This window comes from Myripristis murdjan, chromosome 13, assembly GCF_902150065.1.
Source record: "Myripristis murdjan chromosome 13, fMyrMur1.1, whole genome shotgun sequence".
Classification (NCBI taxonomy): Eukaryota; Metazoa; Chordata; class Actinopteri; order Holocentriformes; family Holocentridae; genus Myripristis; species Myripristis murdjan.
The window spans coordinates 25,086,325-25,109,242 of record NC_043992.1 but is presented as its reverse complement, the minus strand read 5'-3'; the positions used below and the strand labels follow the sequence as shown (position 1 = coordinate 25,109,242).

The window sequence follows — 22,918 nt, the reverse complement described above, 5'->3', positions numbered from 1 at the left end:
GTAAGAAGAGGGTCATTGAAGTCGTTTTTCTGTTGGCTCTGGATTATGGCAATGTGATCTTTAGACCTGCCTGTGCCTCCACACTTAAGCCCCTGGACTTTGCATAGCACGCAGCCCTTAGAATCATTATCATACTCACTATTGTACCCTGCACAATGAGATTGACTGGTCCTCTCTGTCTGAATGATGCAATAAGGATTGGTATTTGTTTATCTATGAGGCACTACTTGGGAAACTCCCACCTTACATTACATTGGGCTGGAACCTTGCTTATTATCATACACGTTTTAATGATTATGCTCCAGGTTCCCTGTGTTTATTCTGAGCTAAGATTTTAGCTTTTAGTTCCTGTGCCCCAAACACCTGGAACAAACATCAGCACACCCTCAGGCTTGGTACACTTGATAAACTATTTACTGGGCAATTTAAAACCATGATCATGAATCACTGTATTTCAAATTGTAAGTGTTTTAGTTGATTTTAATAGCCTGTTTTTACTCATTTATTTATGCATTTGTGTGTGTATGCCTTTCTATCTTATTGTCATTTACTGTGTTACTGTTAACTCGATGTCACTGTAAATGAGGGCAACTTCAGTGACTCTTGAGATTACATAAAGGTTATCATACATCATATTTGTAAACTCTGCAGCAGATCCATCTCCTACAGCACTAATGCAAGGGAGATGCAGACTGGAGGCACTTGAATTTATTAAATATATTTTCATTATATTCTGAACTGGCTTAATCTTGGTTACAATGTCAGTCTGGTTCTCATGCCATGGCTGAAAAGTGAAAAAAAAAAACAAACAAACAAAAAAAACAGGACTGACATGCTGTAGCAGTATAGGTCAGTCCAGGCTATATCCAACAACAAACGACTGACCGCTGCGGTGAATCCAGAACTATAACTATGACTTTGCTGTCAGTTTGCTACTGAGCTTAACTCACAGATAAAACATACAACAAATATTTTAATTTTTTGATCAGTAAACTTTTCAAATTCAAATGATCTTTATTTTAAATTTTGGTTCAGAATCATTAAGACTAATGTTTGCCAGCGCCACAATGCATTTGTGACTTTTGTGTGACTCTGTGTTGTGTGAGGGCATGGCATTGTAAATGAATGCTAATGTTTGTGCTTCCCACCTCTTTGTCCTGTGGCTATAATTAACATTACAGCTGTCAGCCATTGTGTGTCTATCAAATGTGACATCAGAATGAAGGGTGACAGTTGTGGGCTACAGCTGATAAACTAGCTCATGGTCGACTTTTATCCTTAGAGACATGGAAAAGAGCTTTGCCCTTTTATTACAGTTAAAAATACACACACAATGGCATGCAGATGCACAGTCATCCATACACATGCATTCACACACAGAGGTTTCATGTGTCATATACATGATTGAATACACACACAAAATAAATGTGCATGCACATTTGTGTAAATGAACATGCCAGCCTGCAAACATACATGTACACTATAAACACACATACTGCCTTAAGGTACAGCTATGTATGGAATGTGTCTTTTTGAAGTTTTAACATAAAGGTCATGTGGGTTGGGAGGTCAGTAATAATGTTTACCAACACAGTAAAAGACAAATAATGCCCTCAAGTTCCTTTAAAAGGAGGTCTTACAAAGGGCTTGTGCACGGCCCTCGGCATAAACACGAAATGCCGTCTCTATCCTCCCACCAAGTCCAATTTTTTTAGTGTTTTCTTCTATTGAGGAATATCAAGCGTGAAAACAACCAGTCCTCTCTGCCTGGTCAGTTCAAGTGTAAGTTGGTCGATGCACAAATCCCAGTCAAACCTAAAATTCTGCTCTAAGCGTGTGCATACAATAAGCCTGTTGCTGCTTGGTCAGTGAACTGGATATGACATCCACCAACCATCCCCCTTCTTCAGGCACTTACAAATATTTAGTTTTTGAATTCAAACTTCTGCCTCGTAATCACTGGACAGTGAATGCATACTGTCTCTGGCATAAACATGTGATGGTATGCTAATGCATCCTGCTCTGTCAATGCAGATAGACAGATATACTTGCAGGAACCCCTGACTTTTTCACTTTTTATGGTGTTATTGCAAGCTGGTCTAAATTGATTCTGTTTTTTTTTTGTTGTTGTTGTTGTTGTTTGTTTTGTTTGTTTAATATTCTAATATAAACAACTTGAAAATATTGGAATTTGAAATTGTTGCAATTAGTCTATAGTATAGTCATATAGTTCTAGTCTTATATCCCGGCATCAGTATAATATTGATGTATCTCCCAACCCTACTTACATATCGCCCAGTCATTGCTGCTGAAAGGCTTCCTCATAGTGCGACGCTGCCACTACCTTTTGTCACAGTAGGATTGGTAGGTAATGAGATGTGCCTGGTTCCCACCAAATGTACTGTATTAAGAGCTCAGTTTGTGCTTTATCAGACTATAGAGATATTTTGTGTTATGCTTTCAGATTGTTTTATGTGCCAGAACAAAGACAGAACAGTAGGAGGTAAGAGTGGGATCCCAGCCAGGATATCCTGTCCCCTGGGGCATATGTGAAATTTCATAGAGTGGGATAAGTGGTTTTTAAAAACCCATCATTTATAGATCCTGCTCTTTTATTTCTCAGGAAAGTCCCCTATCATTCAGTTTATGTTCCCTGTTATTTTGTTCCTCTTTAATGGATTTTAATTAGCTGGAATGTGTTGTTCATTTTCACAACTCATCTTTGGCAGAAATGCTATCATCTGGCCCCTTACCAGTCCAAACTAGACTCTGGTTTTACAGTAAGTGAAGCCTCTTTTATTTAACCAACAGCACCGCATCAAATAAGGAGGTTGTCTTTGTTCTGTGTGGAGTACCTTCATATTCAGAGAAATTATCAGAAGTGTTGATAAGTGGAATAAACACCAACTGCCACTGCCTTTGCTGTCATTACCTACCATTCATTTAGAAATAAAGCTGAAGCTTGGAACAGATTATGATTGCACAACAAATGATCAATCAAATTGTTCCTTGGCAGACACTGCCATGATAAAGGTACAGATTACCAAAATTATGTGTTTGCTTGTGTTTATTCATAAATCTATTTGTTCAAGCATAGCACTTTTTGTAACATGCAGTGCTTAAGAGTAGTGTGCACTGTTTAGGTGGTGCAGTGCATGCTTGTGCACCACACACAAGTTATTAAACTCACTTGTTCTGAGAATTGCCAAATTTTCCGAAGGGGTCCCCAGCACGCCCCCCGTCACCAATGAAGATGTACAGATAGCCATCATGGCCAAACAGAAGCTGTCCTCCGTTATGGTTTGATGCTGGCTCGACCACCTCCAGGATCGTTCTAAACTCAGAGAGAAACGGAACAGAGGTGGGTGAATATACACAACATATACACATGTGTATATGAATACACAACAAACATGATGGATACACTGTAAAGTACACAAGTACACATGCACACACAAAACATACAGGCATGCATACAGTTCACACATATGCATGTCACAAGCACATGTGAGTACAAACACACACAGTCTCCCGTCTGTCTCTTCACTTTCTGTATGTCTTAACTCCCCCCTCACCTCTCAGAGGAGTGGTCTAGTTGGTTATCATCATGGTCTGACAGCGTGAACTCACTGATGCGTATCCTCTCCTGTTTCTTGACAGATACTGAGTAGTAGACGTAGGCTTTCCTGACCGTAGCAAACCTATGGACAGGATGATTGCTGGTTACAAATCTGTGTAAGCCAAATTTCTCATTGACACAGAGGCACAGGCTTTTATAGTTAAGGCACAGGTGGCTTTACCTGACACAGACAGAGGACACAGTTAACACCAGTAAAAGCTAACCTACTAGAAATATAAAGTAGAAAGTAGAAAGTCTGATATACACTTAGAGCAGCAAAAATGAGTGTAGATATTTTTTCAAAGCATAGCTTGCCTTCTTGCTTTTCACCTGACAAAAAACACCAATCATAGGGGCAACAGTGGATATAACATGGATGTAGACATGGCCTCTGTAGTGAGAGAATAAAGTCTGTAAATCCTAAATGTGTAATATCATATTAAGCTTTTTTTGCAACTCACATAAAGCACTAGTTATTTTTTTATTGGTGCTGATGTGGATAGCCCAGTGGATTGCCAGAGCCACAACCACATAAAAGTTGAGGCTTTGCTTATTCAATCCATGCAATTGCAGTTGCAGCAGTACTCAGTATTGCTGAGCACCCCTGAGCAAGCATCAAACATCAAACTTTTATGTAATGTGTACAAATCTGTTACAGAAATGGGTATTGAAAGTTATTATTGTATTTTTTAATCTAATGTATTATGCTCCAACCTAACTGGCAATTTTTCAAATATTATGTTTTTATGTGAAACCAGGCAATTAAAGCCAGCCCTGTTAATCAAAAAGCGTGTCATTACTTAATAGTAATTGTACCATGGTGTGGGTGAATACTCTTTTCTGACTGACTGGCAGGTATGTGGTAAAACTGTATGTATATGTACTGCATATGTACTATCCAACACTATCCAACATATAACCACAGCAACATTAAAAAGCACAGCTGTCAAAGCTTTCTCATCATCAACTTCAGCAAGCAAAGCTGAGTTATCAGCTTAATAAACTAACAACTGGGAAGGGAAACACACCAATGGATTTTTTTTTCAGAATGTTTCCTCCTGTTTCCTTTATATTATTGGCAAATGACCATGGTGTAAGCAGGAAAGACCCTTTGCTTCACGTTGGGTGGTTCTTTGCCGCCACATCGTGCCATTTAACACACACATTAAAACAAAAACATATATCTATGCTTAAGTTTTTAATAGTCAGTGATTTATTCTAGACCCTTTGGAAAATGTTTCTCTACTTAGCATATAGTAGCAGATAATATGTTACTACTATTATTGTTATGATTTGGCATTTCTTTATTATTTGATAGCAGCAGTAGGGAAAGACAGGAAAGGCAGGGGATAGAAGGGGGGTGATGATAAGTGATTCACGCTCTACCAGGTGAGCCACTGAGGCGTCCTCGATAATCAGTTAAAGAGGAGCTATAAACCTTGGATGTAAGGCTATGCAGAGAAACCCCCTCTCGTCTCCAAACCACGGCGTGGTGAGCACAGCATCGGTGAGGTTGAGGAAGGGGCGGTCCACCCTGGAGCCGTTGGCCAGGTACACCCACACGTAGCCCAGCTGCTCTGCCACAAAGAACCGGTGAGTTCCGTCATCTGCATGGATCATGGCCACAGGGTTACGGAGCCCGTTGGCAACTTCCTGCAGGCACACCTCCAGACAGCCCTTAGAGTCCTCACGCACCAGGCCGAGGTTTTCATTCAGCTCTGGGTATGGGAGAGGGGATACATGCAGAAAACAGAAAACAGGAGTGGGTTTGATAGTTTAAGTTGTGTGCATTTATGTGTAAGAAAGTACCAAATATGAACACAGTGGGAGAAAGGGCTGAGAGAATTTGCTTTTCTGAGGCCAAGATGGATGTCTTCCCATTCATAAGATTTTTCTACAAACTATAATTATGTATTAAGACATGTCAGACATAAAACACACCTTTTGGGTGTTACATAAATACATACATTGGGAGCAATGTAGTGTGGCGACTACTGTGGCTTTGATCCTGCCACTATGGTTGTGTTTGGAAGCTTTCCTAGACTATTTCTCTTTAAAAAAAAAAAAAATAATAAATAAATAAAAATATTTGACTAATAACGATATTGGTTTTAAAAGCTGACACTGGGCAACACTGATATCTGCTCAAATGTATCAGTACATCCCTAGGCAGGAGGTTAATTCATACTTCAGTGGATAAATGAGAGTGACATAAACAGAAGGAGAATGGTTGGTTGCTGTGATCATTAGGCATTAGAAGTCTGTGTGTGTGACAGTGACTTTATTGAAAAACACTGCTCTCGAGGCAAACTAGTGCTGACATCAAAAGTCTTCAGCTTGTTCAAAATGCTGCTGCATGAAATTTCCCCAAAAGACCATTTGGCCTCATTACTCCTATCCTGCTGTCCTTACATACCCTCTGATCACAAGACAACAGCTACTTGTCTGTCCCAGCAGTCAACAAGAAAACTGCAAGCAACAGAGTTTTTTTGTTTTCTGTTCATGCTTCTGTTCTCTGGATCATGCTGTGATCAAAGACATAAAGTCTTCAGATGTCTGCAAATACAGGCTTAAATTGTAGGTATTCGCACAAACATTTTACATCATTTGGCCAACCTAAGCGTTGCACAGTAACTTGAACAAATGACTTGTTTAGTTCAAGTTGCTTCCAATGGAAAATTGGTTTATGTTCCCTGAACCTGCTCATTCATGTGGCGCAACTGTTTGTGTCAACAGCTGTTTTCATCTTCTGTGTGTCTCTTCCAATTTTTCTTTTTTTTTTTCCTGGTGAGGTTTTCAAGTTTCAATCCCTGTTCTTATCAGGGACCTGAGGAGGTGACAGGGTGTCGTTCCAGTTTGTTCTTTCAAAATGTGTCTGCTGTGAGGCCCTTTGAATAAATACGCTTCAGCTTGACTTGTGTGTACATGTGTGTATGAGTGTGTTGGTACATCTGTCCAAGTGTGCACCCACCATACCTGCATTCGTCAGCACATTGGGATAGCAGTACTGTTTGTCCTTCAGCTCGAGAAAGTCGCAGAACTTTTGGCGGTCGTCTTCTATGCTGGCAGCCAGGTTGGTTAAGTGGGCAAGGCTGCCCGTCCCAGTGCCCTGTATGTTCTCCAGTAAGAGACTGAGGGTGTACCGACACTGGTGCCAGTAGTCAGAGCAGTAGTCGCCGCACAGCCCGGGCAGCACCCGCATAGGTGTGTTGGCATCCTCAGCATCATACAGGTGGGCAGCGTATGGAGAACACTCCTGAAAGAGGGAAGAATGATTTGTTTTATTGCCTAGAGTCCTGGAAATCCTACTGAGATCAATGTTCTGTTCCACAAAGGCAGACTGCAAATGAGTAGGTGGGTACAGAACAGCTGGTACTGTAAAAATGGACAGGACTAAAGTACATTTCATTAATGTAAAATTCCATGTCATCCCCTCTGTACCCCGTCTTTCCTGTCTCTCTATGCACAAAAAACCCTTAAAAAACATGAAACACTAGAATAAATGAGTAGAAGTATTAAGGACAGACGATGCAAAGAACATATTGTACATTCCTGCACACAGGAATGTACAATAACACCAGAAATGCAATGTAACTCACCAATATCTTTTTTTCTATATTTTTTGAAGCAGGTCATCAAGGGTTGAGAAGAAACTGAAATTTCCCCAGTTATAAAGATGCTGTACTTCACTAGGACTTGGTTTTAGGGAACTTTATACTTAAACTGCATTACCTTCCAAAGCAATGATCATCTTTTTGTCCTTCTATGTTTATCACACAAGTAAAGTAACAGATGTGTATGGATTACCTCAGTAAAGGATGTGAAGTAAAGGATGTGTACTTATGCTGCCACAGCTCCTCACCACCTCACCATGCCTGGTCTGGCCCAAGCTATATACAGCGTATGTGTTTGAGTGCAGCTTGGTATAAATGGATCTGAGGAAGGTCCAGTCAGTTATTAAGTCACAACCACAGTGTCCACACCCAGCATGGTGAGCTGTAGGCACACAGTTGCACGACACCCAAACCATCATGAGGTTGGCTGGTTCTCATTCAGTCACTTAGTGCCACATTAGTCTGCTCAGTCATCACTGGGGGCAGAGCCAACACCAGATATTGCATAAAATCACTTATTTAGCAAAAACAGCATTTGGCAGTACAATGATATGGACGACCACCTCACTATATGGTCAACTGATCCAAGGTTTTGTCATTTACTGCAGTCAGAAGTCTGGTGTGTGCCTGTTGCTAGACATTATGCATCAAGTTTGCTTATTAAATTCTGAGCATTTAGGCATTATGCCATTGAGCATCGCTGGCAATGATATTTTACAAAAGGTTATGAGATCCTAATTTGAGTGCTTTTTTTGTGCTTTCACCTTGACCTCTCATTCATGATATTGTGCTGACGTTTTGGTGAGATTGCACCCTCGTCTAAAGAAAACATGGCCATGATTTAATGGATAAGCTGATAGCAGCCGTCCATGAAGTTCAGGACAGAGGTGCCTTGATTGAGGTGTCCTTTGACATGGGGATGTGTTATGGGGACTCTGAGAGTGAGGTAGGGGAGCAGTTCCTAATGAGTTATATAACTTATTGTGAATTTTTTGGGCAAAGTGGATGTCGAAACTCCCCAGAGCACAGGTAGTGGTCCGGTTAGTTAGTTAGACAAATGTGGCCACGATTTCATGAATTTGAAAGCTCGAGATAAATTGAGTGCTTGAAAAAAGTAAACTGTGTACATATTTTAGGATTTCATGGCCTTGATTTAGTATTTCATGGGCACGACTTAGTGTATCATGCGCACATTTATATTATTTATGTAATATAGGTTTCAGTGGCCTGTCTGGGGCTCCATAGTAATTAGTTACTACTAAAAACAATTGTGTTTCTTTCATATATTGGGCAAATAAAAATTTGTAACTTGTGATACTGGACTAAACAAATAAAATTGACTTGATTTGACCTGACTAAATATTGTAGACAAGCACATATAGTCTAAATAATGGCTGATCCAAAATCTTGGTACAAGGTATTTAATAATGATAGATGCCTCCGTCAAAGCGCACAACAGGTGCAAAAGCACATAACAGTTAATCACTGACCTGTGAATACTTTCAATGTAATGTAAATTAGGGATGCACAATATTGGATTGTTTGCTGATACATGATGTTATCCAACTCTAATATGCTCATATTTTTTTCCACCTGGCAGAGAATATCAAGTCTGTGGTGTAGTGGGATTAATATTATTATGCTTACTCTTATTGTGATGGCCCGCTGTCAGACGCAGACATGAAATACAATGCCTTTCAAAATGTACTCTATCAATGGGCAAAATAACAACACTACCTCAGTCTAGGTTACGTATAACATGCGGTATTCATTTTAATACAATATCTTCTTTCAAAAAAATCTTTCAAACAAAAAGATGCATCCAACTCAAACAGGCTTGGAAGGTGCTCAGAAAATCCTGACAACAGCAACCAGCGCAAATTTGACCTATTTCACATAACTGCATGTTAATATCAAGCCAATAACAATGTTTCATTTTAAAGCCAGTATAGGCCAATACCAATGATGTGCTAATATTATCATAATATGAAGTCAGGATAATGCAACAGAAATCTTTTGATAGATTATTACACCAATAAGGGGGTTAAAAAAAAAGCTAAAGGATGTAACAAAAGACACAAATGTGTTGGATCAGTTTTTATAATCTCATTACTGAAATTGGAACAGAAAGTAATGAGACTAAGGTAGTGACTTGGAAGTTCACTGAAGTTCTGGTTCAATGGACCCCGAGATCAAATAACGGTTAAAATAGAAATTAAAATGCTAAATAGATAAAATTTTAAATGTAAGAAAAGCCCCATAGCTTTAACAGGGTTTCTTTGTAAAAGGACATGAAAGCATGCTGGGCAGAGATCAGAGCCTGCCTGGGAAACAGCTTGAGCTCTACAGGGCAAAACAAAAGCTGCGTTCACTCTGAGCTGGATGGAGCCAGGGATTATAGAAGTTTTTGAGACAAACTACCATGTGGCGCAGATGGAGGCTTGACTGATGTAATGATATGACTTTGTGAAATTTGAATTTGCTCTCTGCAGTAGGGCACTGCTATTTCAGCACAAGTCAAGCAGACGCTTTTAGGGAAAATACATGCTTTTATGGTGACATTATAACATTTAGTCTTCATGGGAATGAAGTTTGGGTTCAACCTAATGCTTATGTTGCAGTTCTTACTACTCATGCATCAACCTTATAGCATGACACTGGTTATGGTTTGATTCCCAGGGATTAAAAGTCAGCGGAATAAGGAATCAAAATAATATTTAATTTGAAAATACATCACTACATCACTATCTTAAAAAAGCCGGCTGTCAAACTCTCCTGGTTGACCCCTGGAAAATGGAGGACCAGTTATTGTTACGGTTTCATTTCAGCTCCGACTGTCATGGGGCAGGATAAGTGGATGTAACTACTGACAGCTGTTCTCTAACAATGCAGCCACTTCAAACACTATAATTTTGTGTTTACACTAAACAGTTCAGAATAGACTGCAAGTCATCTCTGTGCGGGAAAAAGAGACTTTTTCAGTTTATTTGGCCGTCTTCTTTGCCACTGTCGCCGTCAGATTCACATGGTCATGTATTCAGAGCATCTGTTAATGAGCCTCGTTCGTCACATTGTTATGGACCCTGGTGAGACTTTGCTAACAGCACCATAAAACTCTCAGTCTACAAAAGGAGACTTTTTAAATGTTTTTCAGCCCAGCATCAAATTTAAGTTAATTTTGTCCATGGCTCACAGCAAATTTTAGGTCCTGGACCAGTTTAAGCAACAACTTGTCTAGACTATTGGTCAAGGGCCATTTTATGCAACCTCTCAGTGGTCAAGAGCAGTTTTACTGAGCCTAGCCACTAGAACAAAAGAATAAATCTCCCCTAACTGGTGCTGAAAAAAATCTAATTAACTTCCACATGTTGTAATTAGCCTCCACATGTTGCTGCCATTTATTTGTAGTTACTTCTACTAGATCTGAGTTTGGACAGTGTAAAACCAAGAAAAAAAAATATTCTGCTATTCAACAGCTGAAAGTCAATGGACTGATTTCAATGACAAAACTGAGCTGTTGCGTGACTTTCCATACATGTGTTTTTCATATGTGTACCCATTTTTGACCAACTGTTTTTTGCACAATTTCCTTAGAGGTTTTAGGCTGCCCATTTTTGGACTCTATACATAATACATAATATAATGAATGACATCTTGATGCTATGTTGGCTACCATAGACATATGGATAACAGCACCCATGCAAACTGATCTGTCCACTGGTGTGTGCTCTGTGCTTTATACTAGACAGAGAAAACAGTGATGACCCTGGTTGCCATCTCTCCCATGGCATCCCTTAAACACATGAGTTCATACAAAACCTCTCTCTCTCTGTCTCTCTCTCACTCTCTCTCTCTCTCTCTCTCTTTATTCATAGAGATATGGCCCGTGTGTTAGGAGACACACAGGCCACAGGCAAAGAGATAGATGAGATAGATGAGAGGAGAGGAAGAGTGCTATATGGCCTTCCTTTCATCCTCCCGGCTTCATGCTTCCAGTTGCTGAAAACTTCATATCCTAGTAAATGTCAGACTTCCAAGAGGGGAGACTAAATGGCATACACAAACAGTAAAATGTAAATTTAAAATTCACACAAAAATCAGAGTTAGTCAGAGTTAAATCAAAGATAATTTGGGATGCATGATATTGGAGTTTTTGCTGATATCGATACACATTCCACCATGCAAAATAAGAAAACCTCAACTTAGATTATGTAAAACTTTGTAATGTAAAACTATGTAAAAATTTTCCTTCAAAGAAAACTGTAAGATTCATCATACTGAAACAGACTTGGATGATGCGCTCCCTCACAAAATCCTGACAACAGCCACAACCAGGGCAGATTTGACCTATTTCACAAATTGGCATGTCGTATCAGAAGAACTCGTCCCTTCAGGCCAATATTTCATTTCTAAAGCCTATATGAGCCAATGTCATGCCGACATTATCGTGCATCCCTAGTTACCAGTTCTTTGCTAAAGAATTGGCTTCAGACAGTGTGAGTGAAAGTGTGGTGAGGCTGGTTTCAAAGATTTTGTTTTTGTTTGTTTTGTTTTTATATTTGTTGGATGCAGTTTGATGGCCAAGAAAAGCTTAGCAGTAAATTCAGTCATACCACAGAATGTTTTGTTACAGCTGCTTCTAACAATTAAACTTTTCAACTCTTGAACTTTACATGTCCCCCTCTATCTATCTATCTATCTATCTATCTATCTATCTATCTATCTTTTTTCTCTGCTTCTGTGTGTGTCTCTTAGTCATTCTCTTATTTCTTTTATGCCTGACCCTCTTCAGCAGGAACCTGATATATCCTGTCCCCTGCCCAGAGGAGGAAGTGGATGTTTGTTTGGTCAGTGAACTGAGGGGATGATGACAGTCTCTCTCCTGTTTCACTGGCAGACACATATGCACTAACACACATATAACCAAATGTCCTTCACACAAAGTTTCTCTCTCTCCCCTCTCTGTCTCTCTCTGCCTTTTTCTGTCTCTGTCTCCCTCTCTCTGTCTGTCTGTCTGTCTCTCTGTGTCTCTCTGTGCCCCCCACCCCACCAACACCACCACCCCTCTCTCTCTCTCTGACTGCCCTCTCTCTCGCTCTGACTGATATCAGTGCCATGGAGCTCCAGCAGTGCAGTTGCAACAGAGGCCCTCAGTGTGGTGGGTTTACCCAGGATAAGTACCCTGGCAGTGGGGAAACCTAACCACCTCTAGGGCCCCCTCGGCCTCAAACCATTGACCACAGCAGGGCTTCAGTGGCCCCAAAAGCAAATAGGACTGGTGTTGGGAAAAAATAATAATGATCCAAACAAAAGGCTTTATGAATGCAGTTTTGGATATTCTACATGGTGCATGTCATGAAATCATTACCTGCATAGTTTATAAACATTTCTGAAAGCACAGTGCATCTGGTGATAACACCAGCATGTGGAGATTGCAACACCTATGAGCTATCATTGAGTAATGTAACATTTACAGTAAAGTTGACCGGATGTCTTTGATTTAGTCAGTGAACAGAATATGTTTTGACAAAAAACAGGTGACAAATCCAACTCCCACCCTGGTGCATTAAGATAAATGCTTCATGCACAAATAGATTGGGAAATGGAGTTTGATGAATACAAAGTTTTCTGAAACACATTCAGCATTAGTAATCAGTGTATGAAATAGTGCCTATCCATCAGGCTTGGACTGGCAGTCTGGCAATTCTGGCAAATGCCAGGTGGATGGACCACTAGTGGGCCGCAATGCCAGCAATGTGGCGTCAAAGATGTGGGGAAAAAATTGTGGGGAAGAAAAAATCTACCCGCTGGCCGCAGCCCACTTGATGTTAGGGTTAGCAGTGCAACACTCATCCTCCTCCCACCCCTTCAAATGGATGCTTCCATCCATGTAATGACAGAGGTCAAGCGGGACAAATTTTGTTCCCAGTCCGACTGTGCTATCCATCCATTGATCCATCCATCCAATATCTGCACAAACCACCTCAAATGGCTCCCTTCAACACGGAGGAGCAGCTGGTCTACCTCAAGCTCGTCCAATGTGTCTGAGCTCCTCACCCTGACTCCAATGACACAAAGTGATTTTTTGCATCGCGGACTCATGCAAATACGGGTGAACACAGCCAATAAGCAAAGAAAGCTCATTTCAGCCACTTGCATCCCCAATCTCATTCTTTCAATCACTTACCAAAGCTTGTGACCATAGATGAGGGTCGATCGACCACAAAACTGAGAGCCATCCTTTCTGGCTTAACTCTGTTCACCACAATGGTCCAATAGATTGATCACATAACTGCAGCCGCTGCCTTGATCCATCTGCCCATCTCCCTCTCCATTTTATCCTCACTTGTGAACCAGACCCTGAGATACTTGAACTTCTCTTTTTGGGGCAATAACTCAATCCCAACTGGAGGCAAACCACCTCTTTCCTACAGAGGACCAGTACTACCCAGATTGTTTTGTAGATCTAAAGGGAAGATTGGTGACTCTGCCTTCCTGTGTTGGCCGTTTAATGAGATAATCTTCATCCAGCTGGTCATTATCGCCAAAATAAACCCCAACTGGGTAATGAGAAAGTGGGAGAAAGTGGACATAAAAAGTGAGATCTGTTAAGCACAAAGGCAGGCACTTCTAAATTTGCCCAGCTTTTTTAGGACAAAGTATGTGCCCTTCAAGGAGGAAATAGAACTGCTAGAACTGTTAACAGTAATCTCTAAATTAAAAAACAAAATCACATCTTTGGGAGGCGACCAGGTCCTGGATCCAGATACAGCTAAATGCTTCACCTTAAACACTCTAAAGCCTTGAGAGCCTGGTGAGAAATGAACCGTATATAAGTTGGGTAATGTTCTTAGCCACATGCCATTATGCTAATAGTCTGTCATTAGCCTCCTCTGTATCATGTGCATATGAGTCAGGAAAATGCTTTTCATACACATTATAATTAAATTTAGCTTTATAGCTCTACATTAAATAAATGACAAACACATGATACAATTATGTAATTACTAGAGTTCATCAAACAAACTAATATATTTATACCTTGTTGCCCTCCACTGGGTTAGTTAGTTAATGTCTCAAGCTAACATTACTTGGTTGCAAACCCTGGCGTATATGTGCTGTGGTAACATTTGTTAAGGTGAGTGTTCTCTCTTTTTATGATTGTTAATTATGTGTTTGATCACTTTGTCTCTTATCTTTGTACAAACTAAGAACCAATAGTTCTTAGTTAATAATAGATATAAATTTAAGAGGAGGAGGATTATTTATCTATTTGGTTGGTTAGTTAGTTATTGCATTTTTACCTTTTATCAGACAAGTTTTTTGCGTCTTTTTTTATACAATAATTAAATTCTTACGAAAGCAGTTACATCATCAAAATTAGCCGATTAAAAAAAGCTTTCTAAGCTTTTAATATTTTCCGTCCTCTGCACTCGCCCCACTGTGTGAGACTGACAGTCCTGTGTGCGCTGCAGCACTACCATTTAACCCAAGAAACAGCCTGTACTGCTTGGAAATAACAACTATGGGGTATAATTACCATAATGATACAAACCTATATTTTAGGGGTGAGAGGATTTGTCCCAGTCGTTACATGGTGTGTGATGTATCACACTGCCTGGAAGGCAGTTTGTTTTTCCACTTTGCTGTTATCAAAGAAGAGCATGTTATTAAACTGCTATATCTTGGCTAATTTGTTTCAGTCTGTGCGTCTCACGTAAAATTATGTTCACCTACAAAAATCGGATGGAGATCTATAAAGCAGAAGAAGATGGGACAAGGACTTAAGGTAAATACCCCTTCCATGATAGTGTCCAAAATCCTAAAATCCTATCCCCGGTTGTAATAATACCTTCAAGTGTTACTATACCAAGTGGATCATTGTGTGACATTTATCATGGAATTATGCAATAAGACTATATCACAATGTGAAATATATTAATTGTACACAAATGTTGATTTAAAAAAAAAAAAAAATATATATATATATATATATATATATATATATATATATACCATTAATATGATGATAAAATTGTTGCTACAGCTGGTAGCAATACTCTGTTATGATACCCTACAGCAGCATGAGGCCTGCCTGTACAGCCGGTGCAGTCACACTGGGGCCCAGAGCTCCAAACGGCCCATCAGCCCTCCAAAGACTCTGTGGTGGCCATTGAGACTGTGTAAAACACTATCACCTGCACTAATCATGCAGATCCACAAGCTCTCTTGTTCTCACTTTTTCCTTTATATATGCTATGGTTAATATAGGGAAAACGTGATTGGAGACATTAGAAGGAAAATCTGCATAATCACCAGCTGTGCAGTTAATGTGAAGATTTGGTCATTATGATTACTGAAATTGTTAATGTGTGTGGAAAACACTACAGAGCACAGCCTTGTGCATCTACGTAATAAATATTTTATTCACAGGTAGCATTTATTTGCTTTTTAAAAACACTGTAGGACTGATCTTTGAATTAAATCCTGCATCAGTTTCTTCTCCAACATGAACATGTTTTAAACATACAGGCTGTTGGCACATAGCCCTGTCTCATTTGCCCACTGCAATGAGAGGAACACACATCCTCCAATGAGTCACAATTATGAAGATGAATATGACTGTAGTAAGTAATAATAAGGTAAATTAAACCCATTGCCAGTGACTCAAAAAATAATCATACAACTCAGTGTTTTCGAAAGCTGTATAATTTGTTTGGTTATACTGATTATTGGTGGGTTTGCATCTTTATCAGTAATTACAATATTTATATTTTTTTGTGTTATTGCATTGCCAAACAGTGTTGTGCTGTACATTATGAGCTGGTGAGGTCACTGCAAGTGGAGGAGTTTGTGGAGGAGGATGAGTCTTTTGTAGATACTAAACAAATGTTACAATCTGGAAGTGAGTCTGCACCGAAGGGGGATTTACTCATTCTGGATTTACTGTAAGCAGACCACTTCTGAGCAAAGCCAAGCAGCTTGTTGAAGTCACTTGATTATTGTCTTTGTTTGACATTTTCAAGTAAATAACTGGGTGTGCGGTGAGATTTTGTTGTTTCACAAAGGCACCCCAGTATCAAGAACTCGCCCAAAAGGATTCCCTCTGAATTTGGTTGTTTTTCCAAACCATAGTGGAAACGTTTATTTTTTGCACTGCATTTTTTCCCTTTTGGTTCATTTAGATTTACACAACCCAATCACAAGTAAATTAGCTTGTAAACAAAAGCCACATGGACTCACAAGTAGCTTGTTTAGAAAGACTTTTGGTAACCTGTCATTTCTCAGTTTTGTGTTGAGGTGGAGAAAAACGAATCAGCTCCCTGTAACTTGAATTAGGCCTGATAAACTTGCTCTTTGTCATGATTTACACTCCTTGTGTTTGTACTAATCAAGAGCACAAAATAGCTTTTATTCAGTTGTTCCTCAGGTCACTGAGTTAGACTTTCTAAGAACAAGAGCTTGAAAAACCCTACCAGATGTCAGCCTCTGTCATTTTTTTTTACTCAAGGAGAACCGCATGTTTTGGGGTCAGGTCTTGTTGGTGCTTTCAATTACATTTTCACTCCTGACAAACCACACTGCTGTTCACTTGGAAGAGAAGTGAGACCCACATTTTCAGGCAATCTCAGAGTGGTTATTTACTCGGCACCTGAGGTCAGCTGGCATTGTTGCCACCTGGATAAATAAAAGCAGTTACAAGATGTCTGGGATCTCTCGGTGTGACACACTAAAGCCTGATCTCCCACACGAGAAATCAAACGTCCCTCTGTCAGCCAAAGTTAAAAAAAAAAAAAAAAAAAAAAACTCCACCGGATGACAGACAGTCTTTGGCTCATGAGGAATGGCACTGTGTCGTCACTCTACACTATCAAAAAGGCTGCCAATTAGGAGGAAACAATTTCACTTGTTTCCAATGCAAACCAACTTTGTCTCATTTCTTGTGCTTTAATTACCTGCACTATGTGATTTCAGAATCTGTTTTGCAGAGACTTTTTTTTTTTTTTTAGATATACTGATAAACCAATGTCAACCAATACCAATACCAATAAAAATACAATACTAACTCATGCGGAGCAGGGTTAGGGCACAGCAGTGCTGATGTTTTCAGCCCTCTGCCTCTCCTCTCCAGAGTTTGTTGCCAAAATGTGTACCAGAGTTAAGCTCCTCCCTCTGCTTCCTCTAAAGTTTAAAAGTTTGTCCTAGACTGAGTGGTCAGATAAAATCACATGGTGTACATTTGTTTTAACATAATCATTCAAGTCTTGCATATACTTACATTATGTCACTCGCGTGATGGCAACTGATGTTAGAATATTAATCATTTCACTCTATAAAATTTCACACAATAAAAAGTCATTGATCATAAATACCATCATAAGGATTGTGACAGAAAAGAGCAAGGTCCTGGTCAGCTTGGCACGACTTATGCAAAGGATGTTTGTTGATGCTCAGCTGAGGAGACGAGAGTATGAGTGCTACAGGTGTGAACACTGGTAGTAGCCCACAAATTCTGAGGGTTGCTCGCTGACATGCCTTATTTTAAAGGAGATACTCTCTCCTAAGTATGTTAGAGTTCAACAGCTCTGTGTTCATGAACGGCGCCAATCAGCCTGGCCTTGTCTCCCTGTGTCTGCCATGCCCCAGACTGATGGCCTTAGTGGCAGGGAGACAGTACGTCTTATCAGTGCAGCTCAAAGGACCTAAATGTGACCTACAGCCACAGAGAAAATTCCCTCACAAGGATACTATGACAACATAAGGATACTCTATGAGAGTTTCCACAAAGGTGATAGGTGTATGTAGTTCAGGCAGGGGACAGCCTGGCCACATCATCAAATGTGATAAATCCACAACTAGCATCTTTAAAAGACACACATGATGTGATTCTCTTACCTGACAAAGAATGCTGCGTATGTACTTGCCACAGGTGGCGTAGCCTGAATAGTCAAAGTTGTCCATGATGGTGTAAAACCTATTGGATATCTCCTCATCCTTTTCTGCATCACAGCATCCAAACTTGCCATACTCTTTACAGAAGACCAGTGGTTGACGGGGCTCAAATGGAGGCTTGTAGTCCAAACACTGGGGGTGACAGCTCCCCCTCCAGGAGTGGAGGACCAGCAGCAGGAGGTGCAGCAGGAGGTGCGACAGGGAGGTGGTGTCCAGAGTGAGCTGGGGGGCCACAGCACCGGGACCCGGGGTCATGGTGCAGGTGAGAGTTGTTCAGTTCAGGATAACTCAGCTCCCCACCCAGTAATACAATAAATGAATGCTCTTTATGTGATACTGCAGCATATGTGGTAATGCTAACTTAAAACAGATGTGAGCAGAGGGGAAAATCTGTTGTGAGACAACGCACTCACTTACATCTACTGCACACCAGTTTGCCAGGTATAGGTGTGTTTGTTAGATACACTCACCCAGCATTACACCTGTCTGTAAGTTGGCTAGGCACTTACAGCTCACTCAGGAGTTTATACCCAGGCACCAGCTGTTGTGTGTAAATAATGTAACATAAGGCAAAACTATTCCAAATGCAATGATTTCTGTCACACGGGTCAATATCTATCTGTCTGTCTTTTGAGGGTGAGGAGTAATGAAATAAATGCAGGTATCCTTGTGGTGTGTTAACCTGAGAGTTTGGCAGAATCGATGTCCCAAAGTCCTGGTGATGTGTGGAGATTCGCCTCGGTCACTCATTAATTTAGAGAGTGACTGTCAGTTCATAAAAACTGGTGGATAAAAACAAACATTTCAAGGAAAAAAAACAGTTTCCAAATCTTTATAAGGCCAGTCAGTGACACTTATTTTGTAACATCCATCTCATGAAGATTTCTCCAAAAAGTTCTTTGCAAGATGCAAGGCAAAACCCAAAACCCAGAGCAACCTTACAAAAGCTGACACACTGTTGAGAGGAACTCCAGCTTCTTAGGAAGAGTCAGAAACCACAAACAGATCAGGTTTTCTGCAAAACTGAAGTTGCAGTTTCAGCCACAGTTTCGGTGTAAAGTTTAGTTCCAGCTCTTAGCCTCGTAGAGAGTCTGTCTGTGTTTGCTCTGGACATGTGCTCAACTCGCTGTGAAGGACAAAAACCATACGTGCAGCACAGAGAGAGAGAGAGAGAGAGGCTCTTTCATTCAGACACACAGCCACGCTGCAGCCTAAACTTAGATCCCTCCCTCCTCGCTTCTTTCCTCCACCTCCTCTCTCCTCCTCTCCTCTTTTCACTTGCTCCTTCACTCCCCCACAAATACGCATGCATTCTTTCCCATAGCATGTGGTCTGTGTTGCCCTGAAGTTGCAACTTTCTCTCCACCTCTTCTCCCCTCTTCTCTCCCCCCTTCAACATTCTCCAACCTCTCCCCCGTCTCTCTAACATTTCCAGACAGACTCATTCACAGTGTGTGTGTGTTTGTGTGTGTGTGTGTGTGTGTGTGTGTGTGTGTGTGTGTGTGTGTGTGTGTCTGTGTCTGTGCGGTCAGATGAATTGCGACGTGTGCTGGAAGTGGAGACCAATGGATCCTGCATGTACACTTCCAAATCCTACCATGTATAAAAGCATAACTGGGCATCATTCACAGCTAAATACAATGTTCAAGTTATTTTGAAGCTGCACAGCACCTAAATGTCTATGATGAGCCACTATAATGATAATAATAATCTCACAGTTTACTGCTGTAGTGATAATCTTTCCTACAGTAATATTGACTTTACTGAGCTGAATTTGGATATTGCTGTACTAACATCTGTGACTCAGATTGGATCATCAGCTGACATCTAAGCCGTCTAAAGTAAAAGACTTAATTTTGTTTTGATTGATGATCATCTGGAAGGTTTACTGAAATTGCATAACTCTTAAAATTCTTTAAAAAAAAAAAAAGAAAGAAAGAAAAACAAAAAAAGACAAAAACACCTCAGTGATAACGTAACACTGGATTTTTATCTACACACAAACTTTTCTTTAAACCAATTTTTTTTCTTTAAACAAAGTTTAAAGAAAATAACGGTGTGTGTGTGTGTGTGTGTGTGTGAGTGAGTGAGTACAGACATACCACCACCATCTGTGTCTCATTATTGCCCAGCCACCCTTCAGATGAGAGTGTCTCCCATCTGGCTGGCTGGGTGTCAGACACTTTATCACTCTGCTCTCACAGATAAAAAACAAAGAATACAGCCAGACTGTCCCTGGATGGACACTTCATCATCTTATGTAACTTACTGATTCATCTCAACGTGAACCAGTAAACATGGCAAATCGGGACATTTTCTGATAGATGGATCAATATAATATTCCACTTTACACATGGCACATCTTCAGCTAGGCTTGCTCTGCTACCACGGTCACACATCTTACCACAAGGGTAATACTTGATGATGTCAAATTAATTTTTACCCTTAAACATCACACAGATAAGGTCACCAGGATAGATTTGTCCTTCTTACACTTGATGACTGCAGTATCCAACTAAAGACTGATTATTTAAATCGATTATTACTTGATAGAATTGCAGTTTCTTATTCTTCACTGACCCAAACAGAAATAACTGACAGCTACAGACAGGATTAACTTTTTTTGGTTGATTTGTTTAGCCTCCACAGTCTAGCCTCTGTGGATATTTCTCAAATGTAGTGATAGTAATTGATGTAAATGGCTTTCTGTTTCCATGATCAATGACCTGATGATCTTTTTGTTTTGTTTTGTTTTGTTTTGTTTTAACCCTTTATGGTGTTTTTTCAGACTTTGTTTATGGCTGTCTACACAGAAAGAAAAAAAAAGATTCTAACTGGTTTAATTGCATTTAGTCGCCCATGAGAAGATCAGGCCTGTGCCACAAAATGTTAAAAAAGCTTTTCGCCAACCTGGGTTTAAACTCAAGCTTGTAAAATGTACTAATCTTTAGCATGACCAATGATGAGTCAGCCTTTACTGGAAAACACACACACACACACACACACACACACACATTCACAGACAGCTCCAATAAAGACAACCAAGCACACTGACTCTATTCTTACATACACATACCGTAAGTGAATGAAAATGTGGTGGTCAGTCTCAGCAGAGCAAACACAGTCTTACTGAAACTACTGATAACACACACACACACACACACACACACACACACACACACACACACACACGCGCGCGCGCACAGTCAGCTCAATTTTCATTTTTTCATTATTCATGTATGTGTATATGTGCCTATATGAAATTAGCATGCATTATAGTTAGGGTGTGTGTCATAGTTTCATTACAGAGTGTATGTTATGATTAGTATTGCAGGTTACTTTATAGTGCTTGAGAATACTCATATTACTTTTTTTTATGGTAAGTTGTAGTTTGGCATTACTTTTTCAATTCTTGTAATCTGTTTGTAGCAACTTTTAACATTTTTCTGAAATAGCAAATTTTTCCTATTGTTTGATTTTGATTACTAGTCAAAAAGCAATGAAAAGCTAATGGGATGTTTTACTGTATGTTACTCATTTTCCTGTAGAAAGTCTGGGAGTGTTGCACAATCAAATGTTTTGGACAAACACAGAAAATTGCATGGCATTTCACATAGTGAACGTGCTGCCAACTGGGAAAAAATGCAGACCAAATATGCTTGATATAAATGGGATTGCCTTACTATTTAAAAAAAAAAAAAAAAAAAAAAAAAAAAAAAGAGAAACAGATTTATACATTTTGAAACAAACACACTCTGCTCTGGCACTATGGCATATTTTTAAAGCAGAAAACACAAAAGCTCTCCAACGGTCATCCTGCATTGTGAATCTGGTGTGAATGTATGAGGAGGCTTTTTATCACTACAGCTGGCCTTGCACCCTTCTGCAGAATTAGTATGTTACAACACACGTTCTGATTATAATAGCCATAATGCACTCATGTAGATGCTTCATGCAACACGACTGAGAGCAAAATGCCACGCAAAGGATGTGACTGTTACAGAGACCCAGCCATTTGTATTAAAGTAATTCAGCATTAAATAATTGTTATTATGAGTGCTCACGTTACTTTCTAGTGAGATGTTAAAAAGGTCATGGGCTTATAACATCTGTCTTGTGGCTCCTCATTTCTTCTTCAGTTTGGTTAACACATCTTCTGTGATGCTACGTGAAGAGGACACCCACTAGTCCACCAGGGGTAGCATGTCAGTGTTACATAAAGCCATTTCTAAGCGCATGAAAGTCACACTTTGGAGGAGTGCAGTAGCAGCCATTGCACGAGCAGGGGGCGGACATTTACTCAATACCAACAACTCCATGTGGACGAAAAGGACCATTAACCACCTCCTTCCCAACCAGGTTAGATGGAGATCTGTGGCTTATGGTTTTTATGTGATTTTTATTGTAGTTATGCCCTGTGTTAAAAATGTTTTGGATTGCCACGGAGAGTAAATGTTTGTCCCCTGGTGGTACAATGGCTGGTAATGCAAAGTGTGACCATACGCTTAGGCATGGTTAAACCTAACACTGACATGCTTTCCCTGGTGGACTGGTGTGTCACTTTGGCATAATACTGGGTTGCTCCAGACTCACAATACAAAGTTATATTTGGAAACATATCAATTTTTAGCAACATGGAGAATGTTGCTAAAACATTATGTTGGTGTGCATCTCCTCAGTCCAAACTGGTGCCAACTGTTAAATGGAAACGTGAAAGTGGTATGTGGGTTCA

The 22,918-nt window shown here is 40.0% G+C and overlaps 1 protein-coding gene across 1 annotated transcript in view; it reads right to left on the bottom strand.

Moving 5' to 3' along the window:
• The window catches only part of LOC115369701 (HHIP-like protein 1), a 32,762-nt gene extending 14,287 nt beyond the window's left edge, over window positions 1–18,475 (bottom strand). The window contains exons 1-5 of the mRNA XM_030066371.1: window positions 18,130–18,475; window positions 6,596–6,875; window positions 5,058–5,337; window positions 3,576–3,701; window positions 3,191–3,334 (exon numbers count right to left, since the gene is read on the bottom strand). Of these exons, the coding sequence (XP_029922231.1) occupies window positions 3,191–3,334; window positions 3,576–3,701; window positions 5,058–5,337; window positions 6,596–6,875; window positions 18,130–18,441 (1,142 nt within the window). The 5' untranslated portion in view covers window positions 18,442–18,475. The remainder of the gene's footprint in view (window positions 1–3,190; window positions 3,335–3,575; window positions 3,702–5,057; window positions 5,338–6,595; window positions 6,876–18,129) is intronic.
• Between the last annotated feature and the right edge of the window lie 4,443 nt (window positions 18,476–22,918).